At 44.0% G+C, this 12,316-nt stretch overlaps 1 protein-coding gene across 1 annotated transcript in view; it reads right to left on the bottom strand.

The window, feature by feature from the left end:
* The window catches only part of LOC137370283 (uncharacterized), a 325,483-nt gene that overhangs the window by 132,636 nt on the left and 180,531 nt on the right, over positions 1-12,316 (bottom strand). Inside the window, exons 9-11 of the mRNA XM_068032661.1 lie at positions 6,625-6,707; positions 3,282-3,432; positions 1,476-1,604 (exon numbers count right to left, since the gene is read on the bottom strand). Coding sequence (XP_067888762.1) covers positions 1,476-1,604; positions 3,282-3,432; positions 6,625-6,707 — 363 coding nt within the window. The remainder of the gene's footprint in view (positions 1-1,475; positions 1,605-3,281; positions 3,433-6,624; positions 6,708-12,316) is intronic.

A 12,316-nucleotide genomic window follows, 5' to 3' on the forward strand; every position in this document is an offset into this window, starting at 1 on the left:
ACAGTAATAGCTCCGAGCTGCAAACACTGAGAGGCCATTAAACTGGTAGAAACAACGTAACTGTAATTGGTTAAATTCTCACACTTATTGAGATGATTTTCAAATAAATGTCCTGGATTGAGATCTAAACACCATAATGTTTCTTTTGTATTGTGGCAGCGGGCAGAGGCCCTTAAGTGGCTGTTAACTGGCTACTTAAGGGCCTTGATTGGCCTGAGGCAGGCAGGGCATTTTTCGCCACTGCTGTCCTGCATAAAGTGGCGGTGGAGGCGGGCGCGGCTCGGGAAGGGTCCCCTGAGCCTCCCGCTCCATTTTACGCACCCCATCCCCCTGCCATCAACCCGCTTTTTGGGGGGGAGCGTAAAATTCAGCCCCATGTCTCTGTTTTCAGCAATACTCAAGTTCTGTACTACTAAGCAACAAATGATTCTTTTCAGAAATCTGTGGGAATTACTGCCTCACTTAGTCTGAATGGCCCAGATTTACATCTTCAGAGTCTGTAAGTAAGAGTTTTGCCTGTTGGCTCCCTATGGCATATACTACCCACAATTTTCCACTCATTTATTATAATGAACTGAAAGTCGTGAGTAGTGCAAGTCCATAGGTGTTCCTGGCACACAAAGTCACCATGTTCGGACACTAACCATGAAAATCTAGGCTAATGCTGAATGGACAGGGGACTGTAAGCCACCTGCAAGTACTTCACAAACAGTATGCTGCAACTTTAACTAAAAGTACACAACCCAGGAAGAAGATAGCTCAATGTAAAAGACATAAAACAATTCATTCTCAGGATGTAGATGTTGCAGACAAGGCCAGCATTTATTACCCATCTTTACTTGCCCTACAGAAGGTGGTCATGGGTCTTCTTCTTTGACAGCTGCAGTCCACATGGTGAAGGAGTTCCTACAATGCTGCTAGGTAGGGAGTTCTAGGATTTTAGCCCAAAGACACGAGCACACAATCTAGGCTGACACTTCTGTGCAGCTCCGAAAGAGTGCTGCTTTACGGTTGAGGCATTAAACTGAGGCCCTGTCTGCTTCCTCAAGTGGACATTCAAGATCCTATGACCCTATTCGAAGAGCAGGGGAAAGATCTCCCCGACGTCCTGGCCAACATTTATCCTTCGATCAACATCACACAAAACAAGTATCTGGCCATTTCTCTCATTACTGTTGTGGGTCCTGGCTATGTCTCAATGTCTCCCCACATTACAACAGTAACTACATTTGAAGAGTAGTTTATTAACTGTAAAGTGCTTTGAGACATTCAGCGGTTATGAAAGGCTCTATGTAAATGCAACTTCTTTCTTTCATACAACTATCGCAGTGAATAGTAAGCACAGTTACTAAAAGCAAATGGGGATTACATTTCCTGTCTGTGATTGAAACAGTGATAAGCTTTGTCCTACTTGTCTTCTATGAAATAAGCCTAGGTAGGCCTGGGTAAAGAGGGTAGTTGTAAAGTCAGCCGACCTGTGACGGGCTGGTGACATTGATCTCGGGAACAAAGTTGTCCTCGAAGAAGTTGATAATGTTTTCGTGGTGCAGCTCCTTTGTTGGGGTGAGTTTTGGAGGTGGTGGGACCGGAGGCCCTTTTCTCAGCTAGACACAGCAGGGAGAAAGGAGAAGTAAAAGAGAGAGCTATGAAAACAAGTCTTACACAGAAATAACAGCATCAAAGAGGGCAGATTCCACAATCTCTCACTCCCAGGAAGTTCATTTGAGGAACAGCAAACTGAAGTCCTGGATTTCCTGTCCTTTAATTTTATTGGAGTGCTGGATTGTGGAATAGGCCTTAAGAAGAGGCAATTCTGACAAAGCTGACAATACTTTCAGAGAGACACAGGAGCCCCCGATTTTAACAGAGGGCCAGTTTTGAGCGGGTGAACAGCAGTGTGAATCAGAAATTCACCCACTGCCCCAGAAATGAGGCCAGGGGTATTTTAAATTCCTGGCCTCATTTAAATAACACCAGCTGACTTCCCACCTGGACAGAAAGCAATGGGAAATCATGTGGCCTGGAGTCTAGCTGACAACAGCAGGTGGCAGGATTGTCTGCTGGGCCAACTTGTGGGATTTGAAATTCACCTTTCCTAGCTTCTTCCATCTCCAACCTACTTCCTCACTGTGTTGGCCTGGTGGGAACCTCACTGCTGCTTCCTGATCAGGCCACCTAGTAAAAATTGCTTTCAGATCCTAACGACACCATCAGGAACTGATGTGCAAATGTTAAAAAGGACCCCACCAATCTTGGTTGGATGCCTGCGTAGATCAACAACCTGTGCAATTTTAACTGCCTACCTGCCCAGTTTCCATTGGATGGGGAGGATTAAAATCACCTTCAGAGTCTCTGAAATTTCAGTGGGGCATAAGGAAGCATAGTTTATGTTCATATTTTCGGATGGAACTCAGATCTGGTGGGATTTTGCTCAGTGTAAAGTATGGCCCAAACTCTGGCTGGGGGACAGCACTAATGGATATTCTACCTGCTCACCTCTCCCCACATTAAAATATAATGCTGGGAGCTTGTCTGGGGGAGCTCTTAGACAGCTCTGGGAGTTCCAGTCAATCTGGAGGCCCTGTGGAAGTCACACTAGCTGAAAGCTGACAAACGTTCTGTACTGGGCCTTGTCAAAGACCTCAAAGTTCCCAAATATCAGTCATTGAGGGGATAGGTTACCTTAAAATTAAAGCCCATAATTCACTGGCACTTTCTCACTCCTCCATCAGAACAGCATTGCACTGCTCCCATTCCCTAGCCTGCAGTCAGGCTGGGCATCTAGTTGGCCTCATGCAGGTGCAGCTCCTCTGCACCAACTATTTAAATTGCCCAGTCCTTATGAATGGGGACAGGGGCAAGGTCAATTGCTGTCATCATATCCAGCAGAGAATCACAGTGCCCATGAATACAGGCCAGAGGTTATGGAAAAGTGGCAACAGGCATTTGTGATGTGTAAATGGAGTGTTAACATTTGTTGGAGCCTCACACCCAAAGCACTTGTCATACAGGGGCTAAGTGAGCTGCTGTGCATTTGCAGTATTTTCCAAATTTTTGGGCATTTTGTTTTTCTTTCTCCCATTACTTTTACCTTCATTTTGTGTACCCCTTTAATGCATTTTCCAATAGTTCAAACCTGCCTGTTGTGTAAAGTCTGTGCAGCATGTGGGGACATGATACATGTATAGAAGAAAATGTTCAGTTTGTCTATGCTGATAAATGCAACAGATCTTTGCCTGAATCCAGCACCACAGTATTTTGCTTTTGGTTTCAAACTTTACCTGAGATGGTGACTTGGGACGAGTCGGAGTATGAGCTGGTGATGCTGCCAAAGGTGCCAAGGTATGGTTAGGGCTGGTCACAGGGCTACCAGGCAGAGACAGTTCTTCCGGTGGTGTCGGTGTCTTGGAAATTCTCAATGGGCCTGAGTCACTGTAACAGGACAGCAGAGCGTAGAGCCTAAATTAGTTGGTGATATTATACATACATTGTCACAGTAACATTGGGACTCACCTAAAATCTGAGCCTAAAATTATGTCACCCTTCTCCAATCATCTGCCAAACATACTTCACAGAAGCTTGTGGGACTTGTACCATTGTTGAGTGAAGTATTATTCAGATTAAAGCTTCAACTTTCACTTCACTGCTCAATCCCGCACTGCAAACATGAAATCTTCCAGCACTGAATAAGAGTTTTGAACACAGTCACAATCTTCTTCTTTGGCCTCCTTGTCTCGGGAGACAATGGGTAAGCGCCTGGAGGTGGTCAGTGGTTTGTGGAGCAGCGCCTGGAGTGGCTATAAAAGCCAATACTAGAGTGACAGACTCTTCCACAGGTGCTGCAGAAAAAATTGGTTGTCGGGGCTGTTACACAATTAAACAGATTAACAGTTACACAGATTAAAGCTTCAACTTTCACTTCACTGCTCAATCCCGCACTGCAAACATGAAATCTTCCAGCACTGAATAAGAGTTTTGAACACAGTCACAATATACCCTTATATTCTCACCATTTACCCTGACATGGGGATAACATGTAAATGGTTTAGACACATTTATCAGGAAGGGAAGTGCTGAAGTTGAAGAGCTTTGTTTTATACTTAAGCTCTCCATTTTTAAATTCTAAAAGACAAACAGGAACATAAGACTAATTATAAAAGGATTGGATATCCATACAACCTCAATAACTAAACATAAACAACAGATATCTAGGATAAATGCACAAAGCAACAAAAGCAGATTGATATTTACAGTCAGCAGGGGTAATATCAAACATTAATAAGATTTACCACCTGGTATTAATCTTGCATCATCTTAGTTTTTGACAGAAAGCCAAGATCTAAGCCTCCTACTAGGACTAAGGCCCACATGATTTCATATTTCTAGCCACAATCAAAAACTAATCATTCCTATTACCAACTGTTCTACATCACACACACTCTAAACCTACCTCCATCTCCTTTGTCAACAGTAGCAAAAAACAGTGTGAAATAACATCAAACATTTGATTATATCCAACTGTTAATCGTTTAAAACATAATCACTCTTCACTTTACTTGACAAAGATCTACTTCAGTGATAAGAATCCAGTAGTAATCAAACTAGTCTTTCAGAAACAATTGAAGAAAATGAGAATAGACCTTTCATTCCACCAAACCCACTCTTTCCACATCCCATGGACACTCCACCCTATTATAGAATCATAGAATGTTTACAACACAGAAGGAGGCCATAAGGCCCATCTTGTTCGTGCCAGCTCTCTGCAAAAGCAACTCACCTCGGCCCACTCCCCTGCCTTTACCCTGTAGCCCTGCAAATCTTTTCTCTTCATGTAATTATCCAATTCTCTTTTGAAGGCCTCGATTGAAGCTGCCTCCACCACACTCTCAGGCAGTGCATTCCAGATCATAACCACTTGCTGCATAAAAAAGATTTTCCTTGTGTCGCTGTTGCTTCTTTTGCCAATCGCCTTAAATCGGTGTCTTCTGGTTCTGGGTCCTTTGGCCAATGGGGTCAGTTTCTCCCTATCTACTCTGTCTAGAGTCAGACCCCTTGTGATTTTGATATGGATTCAACTCCATCCATTTCAACCTCTTCCACAGACTATGGACCATCTACCATATCATAGTCTCTACCCCACCCATTCAAACTCCTTTCCACGGTCTGTGTACACTCTCTCATAGTCTCTACCCTATCCATTTAATCTCCTTCCACAGCCCATATATACTGTACCCTATCATGGGTCTGGAGCTTTTATGGTTGTTGTTCTCTAAGGAGGTCCTGTGGCCTACAGTCAGGCCCACAGCTGAAGACCTCACAGGTATTTGTGTTTGCACCCCAGTTCCTTGATGTAATGCCCCACCAGAGGAGAGGTATGTGCCACTGATGTAAATGTAGCCTGCTAACAACCCAACAAATTCAAGCACCCTAAGCCTTAATCAGGTGCTGTGTGCAATTTGAGTGTGCTATGTCTGGTCAACAGCCTCGTAAAAGGGGTGGGGGGAATATTGAGAAATTTGTTATTGTAGCACATATATTTTAATTGAAAACAGTGCTTTAAAATCATGAAAATGTGCATACAGGGTTCTTTTAGGCAGCCAGTTGTCTGATACATACATGTGCACAAACACACAGATGCACACTTGCACACACACTCAACTCATCATTGTATTTAAAAGTTTCCCAAAAGATAATTGAGAAACCCGCACACATAGAGTCTCTGTTGGCTTGATATGAAGTGCACACTCTCTCCCGAAAGGAGTCTAACCATCCAAAGTCATAAGTATGTTTTACTAGACGATAAGATTGCATGAGGAATAACATTAGATAAAAACCACAAATGGGACTGTCTACCCATCCTTTACATGAAACCAACTCTTCCTCTCAGCTGTGAAAAGGTGAGGCCTGTTACTGGGAGGGGACATTCATGAGTTTGAAGAGCTTCACGCTGAGGAATGTTGCAGAACCATTTGAGGATGTGACTGCTGCCCATTTATGGCAAGAGGGAGTCTTTTATCTTTCTGTTCAGTGTAGGTTCATGTTGACAGTCTGGATTCAGAACTCTATAGCCTCAGGCACAGTGGTAAGTGAGATCTCTGAGATTAATACTGGGAAAGTGGAAGATTTCAGCCATTAGTTTGGGTGCTGATTCATGGGTCAATACTGTTCCTAATTTTACTGGAAGGTTTGAACACTCAATGAATTACATGAATACAGGCATATAGAAACAAGAATAGGCCATTCAGCCCCTCAAGCCTGTTGCAGCATTCAACCAGACCATGACTGATCTGTAGCTAAACAGCACCACAAAAATTAGGTTTTCCAAAAAAGATCCCCTCAACGGTGTGAAGTGAAAAGCAAGACAGTTGGCAGGTGCAGTGAGAGCAAGAGCTTGAAGTATAAATGGAAAGTAAAATCGAGCAGGTGTAAAACAGGAGGCTGGCCCAATCCCCTCAGTTTCCCGACAGATGGTTGCATTAAAACTACCTTCCTCCAAATTTACAAAATCCACCTCAATAGGGAGCCTGATTGAACGTGATTTGGCCATTAAGTTTATTGAAAAAGTTGCGCGAATTTCTCTTAAAATAAGGCGATGGTGATTTAAGTTTTCATTAGGTACAATACCTGGGTGCACCTTGGATGCTAAATGCTTTGTCAGCATGCTGCTCTCCGAGCTTACTCATTATTTCATATAGTTTGTGACAGAGCTAGAAAACAAAAAGGAGCAAGTATGAAATTGTACACACAAATAAACACACAAAGTGGTATGGTAATAACCAGCCACTTTTATTTCCAGACGCTCAAAAGTACTCCATAAGGAATAACAAAAAACCCCACAATTTGAGTGTAATTGCTACAAAGTGCTGACTCCCATCGGGGGCCCATCTAGGGTTCAGTTACTACCATATATATTATGAAGAATTCCTCTTTAAACTACACCATTAGAAATTAAAAGAGCGTAGACTTTAAGACAGTACATCAAGTGACAGGAGACTAGACTCAGGCATAGATATCAGCAGGCCCATGAATCACATGAGCCATGAATCAGATATACTCACTTCTGCAGCCAAATTCCCGATGCTCCAGTCATGCAAAGTTTTACACCAGCAATCCTAAATCATCCAATTTATCCCAATATTTTCAATTCTTTAATTTCTTAATATTTTCAATGAACACTTTTATATAAAATGCCAAATAATTCATATTGCCATCTGTGCTACACGCTATACAAGCTGGGAGAAACAAAGGGCAAATTCATTTGGAATATTGATAGCTGATTCATGGGTAATGATCCATTTTAAGTGTTCAAGAACAATCCTAAGTAGGGAAGAGATGGGATATGAGGAATTATTAGAGAGATCAGGAAAGAAAACCTTTAGAGTGAGAGCAGCCTCATGAAGGTACAAAACAAAATTAAATGATAAGCCTGGAATATTACTGCACAGCAGGTGAAAGAAGTAGAACCAGAGAAAGGGTTAGTGAAAAGTATATCGAAAACAGATATTACTGAAGCTTAAAGTTCCTGTTGAGCTTGTGTAAACTATCACAATAAAGTGCAATAGTTTTGTTTGTTGAGTACCAATTAGAAATGGAAGACCAGTTACAGATATTCTTTTCTTTATAATTCTTTTGCCTCCTTGTTCTGGATTGCCCAGGACCAGGAACAGTCATGGAGTTTTGGAGGAGAGGTAAGTGGAGGTGGACTTGTGGGGCCAGTCAGGCAGGCCCTGGCGAGGGGTGTAGGAGGGTGGTGTTGGCAGAGGGGTGACCTTTGCCGCTGCGAAACTTCCATGGGCCACTGATTGCCCAAGCAGGAGGACCTCCCCTACCACACCAGCCCACACAGAGGCCACCTAGTTTTACTGAGTGATATCTCCCCACGTGGCAGAGACAACCCCCCCCCCCCACCCACTACCACTATTTAAATGTCAGCAGCAGCGGAATGAGGCCCTTAAGTGACCATTAATTGGCCACTTAAGGGCCTCAATTGGCCTCTGGGCAGGAAGGTCGTCCTCGGCCTTCCCCGTCACTGACAAAATTGAATGGTGTCGGGAAGGCGACAGGCTCTGCCTTCCCTCGCTATTTTATGGGCCCCTCCGCCACTCTGCCCATCCCTAGAGGGCTGTTAAAATTTAGCCCTAGATGTGCTAAACTGACACGGAACCCAACAACCAATCAGAATACAGCGACAACAATGGTACTGAGGCACATAATAACTAGTTGAACATAAATGGCTCACATTAATCAGCCCATTGATTTGTGCACACCTGGGACAGAATTTTCCCAGCACTGTGGAGACGGCTTTGGAGGCGGAGGGCCAAGAAATTTAGGAAAAGAGGTGTGGGTCATCTCCTCTATGTGTTCCCATTTCCCCGTGCATTTCCCAGAGGCAGCAGTACACTGATAATGGCTATGCGCCCAGTGGCAGCAGGCAGATGGTTAAGGCAATTATTGATGTAATTAGAGGGATCTCTTGAACGGACTGCAATTTTGCCAAATGCACACAGGATCTCCACCAGACTGCTTCATGGGATCATTGTTTCATCTTAATGACACCCAGATGGGCAAGACCCATTACTGTAGCACTTTCAGGATAACCACTCAAGTTCCTCATGCGATAGGGTTGTCATCAAACAAAATGAACTCATTGCATACTCTGTAGTACAGGACTAGTTCTTCCTCTATTTCATGAGGCCAGTCGCTTTTTAAGTATTGGCCTACTTTCTGCAGTACACTGTCTGCTGTCGACTCGGTCTTCACTCCTCTTGCATCACAAGATTTGCAACTGTGTGTGAAATCACTGCAACTACGTAGTATTCAATGTTGCAAGTCGCTTCGCTAACACTGTCTGCAATAGTAGTGCAGCTAAGCATGTCAGCTACTACTTGCTGAACCTGCAAGATACTCGACCTTGACGTTGTACTGAAGAAGACAATCAGACCATCGGTAGATGCGTAGAGGTCGATGCCCAGATCCTGACGTGACTAACAATGTAGTCAGTGCTTGGTGATCGGTGCAGGGGGTAAACTTCCTACTACAGAGATGCAAGAAACTCTTCACTGGTTGGAGTCATACCTAGTACAAAGGAAGATGGTTGTGGATGTTGGAGGTCAATCATCTCAGTCCCAGGACATCACTGCAGGATTTCATCAGGGTAATGTCCTAGGCCCAACCATCTTCAGCTGCTTCATCAATGACCTTCCCTCCATCATAAGGTCAGAAGTGGGGATGTTCACTGATGATTGCACAATGTTCCGCACCAGGCACGACTCCTCAGATACTGAAGCAGCCTGTGTCCATATGCAGCAAGACCTGGACAACATCCAGGATTGGACTGATAAGTGGCAAGTAACATTCGTGCCACACAAGTGCCAGGCAATGACCATCTCAAACATGAGAGAATCCAACCATCTCCTCTCGATGTTTCAATGGCATTACCCACTAGCAACATCGTGGGGGTTATCATTGACCAGAAACTGAACTGGACCATCCACATAAATACTGTGGCTACAAGAGCAGGTCAGAGGCTGGAAATTCTGCAGCAAGTAACTCACTTCCTGACTCCCCAATGCCTGTCCACCATCTACAAGTCAGGAATATGATGGAAAACTCTCCACTTGCCTGGATGAGTGCAGCTCCAACAACACTCAAGAAGCTTGACACAATCCAGCACAAAGCAGCCCACTTGATTGGCACCCCATTCACCACCTTCAACATTCACTCATTCCACCACCGACGCACAGTGGCAGCAGTGTGTACCATCTACAAAATGCACTGCAGCAACTCACCAAGGCTCCTAAGACAGCACCTTCCAAGCTTACAACTTCTACCACCTAGAAGGACAAAGGCAACAGATGGATGGTAACACCATCACCTGCAAGTTCCCCTCCAAGCCACACACCATCCTGACTTGAAACTATATCACCGTTCCTTCACTGTCTCTGGGTCAATATCCTGGAACTCCCTTCCTAATAGCATTGTAAGTGTAGCTACACCCCACGGACTGCAGTGGTTCAAGAAGGCAACTCACCACCACCTTCTCAAGGGAAATAGGAACGGGCAATAAATGCTGGCCTAGCCAGCGGTGCCCACATCCCATGAACAAATAAAAAATAACATGTGCCAATGTTCACAAGCGTAGATGTTGTCCAGTGGAGTATTTGCATTCAGATTCCAACAACGGGTGTGACACATACGCAATCGATAGCAATCTGTCATTTGCTTCATGCAATGTACTGAGAGTACAGCTCCTATCTGTTGTGATGTACATTACAAATGTACGAGGACTGGTGGAGGTGCTATCTTCACCTTTAAGGTGTTAAACACCATTTGTTGTGCAATTGTCCATTCCTATTGTGCATCTTTGCACAGTGGCTTTCAAAGAGGCTATGCAATCTCCACGTACTGGGGCACAAATTTGTGATAAAAGTTGGTAGTGCCGAGGAATGATGCCAACTCTTTCATGTTTGACGGGGTCGAAAGTGCATGAATGGCTTTGACATTGTCTTACTTAGGCTTTACTCCAGCCACTTTCACTTTATACCCAAGAAAATCAATCTTGGATGCTGAGAATGTGCATTTGTCCATGTTGAGGGTCAAATTGTGTCGTGCGAGTCGAGTTACCACTGCAGATGATCGCTGATTGTGTTCTGCTGTGTGCCTTTCATGGACGATGATGTCGTCGAGAAGGTTGAGCGTCCCCTCAACATCTAACAAGACTGAAGAGACAATCTTCTGAAACACGCTAAGTGCTGAACTTCGTCTGTAGGGATAGAGAAATACGCTGTTGTATGTAACAAAGGCTGTAAGATGTTGGCTTTGCTCCTCTAGTGGTATCTGAAGATAGCTCCATCGAATGTTGAGCTGCATAAAGACTGTGGAGTCATGAAATGATTTCGATAGTTCTTGCATCATAGGGAGCAGGTACTTGTCCTGAATAATTACTTTGTCAACTGACTTAAGGTCAACGCATTGTCTGCGTTCTCCATTTTGCATTGCACAATGAGTAGATTTGATATCCATGGGGATAAGTTGATTCACTCAATGATACGGTCTGATTTCAGTCCTGTCAGCTCCTGTGACACTTCAGCGCAGATTGAGAATGGCAACTGTCCCAAATTTTGTGAAACAGGCAGAATTGATGTGTCGATGCAAGGAGCATTACAATACCCCTTAATTTCCCTAAATCCAGTCAATAAGGAAGGATACTGTAGTGCATAGACTATCATCCATCACATTAATGTGTGCTCTGGTGTGGTCTGCAAGTTTGAAGCCAAGCTTATTGAACAGTTCTACCCCTATAAGGTTCCTGCCTTTGGCCACATAGAACACGAACTTGGCTCGGTTGATATTTCTGTTGCGCACTGGAACTATGATCATTCCAAAGACTGGGATAGCCCAGTCATCGTAAGCTTGAAGAGTGTCGCAGGAGTGACACAAAGTTGCAAAAAATAACGAGGGTAGAGGCCTTTGCTCAATATGGATATTTTTGCACCCACATCAATGAGGAGCGACACTGAAATGCCCACAATCACGATTGTTCAATCATTGAAGTGGGGCCGGGCACTTTACTGTCCATGACAGTATACACATACCCTATTTCATTCTCAGGAATAGGTTCCTCCACATGTCGAGCTGACAAAGTCTTCTTCTTCCACGAGCTGCATTCCTTTGCAAAGTGATTCATCTTTGAGCATGAGTTGCACTTTTTCCCTCGTGCTGAACATGGTGTTTTGAATCCATGGGCACCCCCACAATTTGGGTACATTTTTGAAGGTATCGGACCATGATAGGGGCAGTGTTGATGAGCCTGCTGAGGTCTGTTTGTCTGTAACCCTTTCACTTGAACTGATTGGGTAAGCTGTGTCTGCAACCCTGAGCCTGAGGTTGTATTTTTGTGTAACATCTTCGAATCTAACATGGCGGATTCAATTTGGACGGCCAAGGTCATGGCCTTTTCCCAAGTTAAACCATCATTCTCCATGAGCAGGCATTCCCTAACTCGTGGGATTGAACCTTTTTCAATTAGTTGGTCACGAATCAGTTCATTAGTGTGCCAAATTTGCACATAGAAGCCACCTGACACAAGGCTGCCATATATTGTTTTATGGGCTCACAATTTCCCTGGCCTCTCTGGTGGAATGTGTATCATTCAATCATCAGACTTTTCTTACGGCCAAAATATTTCTTGACAGCATTTACCACCTTATCGAAAGTAGACGTGTCAGCGTTAGCTGCTCAAATATACACTGGCCCTCTGCTCCAAGGCAATGTAAAAATATCACCTTCTTGTGGGTTGCTGCTTCATCTGTACCAT

The sequence above is a fragment of the Heterodontus francisci genome, chromosome 5 (genome assembly GCF_036365525.1).
Source record: "Heterodontus francisci isolate sHetFra1 chromosome 5, sHetFra1.hap1, whole genome shotgun sequence".
NCBI classification, from domain to species: Eukaryota; Metazoa; Chordata; class Chondrichthyes; order Heterodontiformes; family Heterodontidae; genus Heterodontus; species Heterodontus francisci.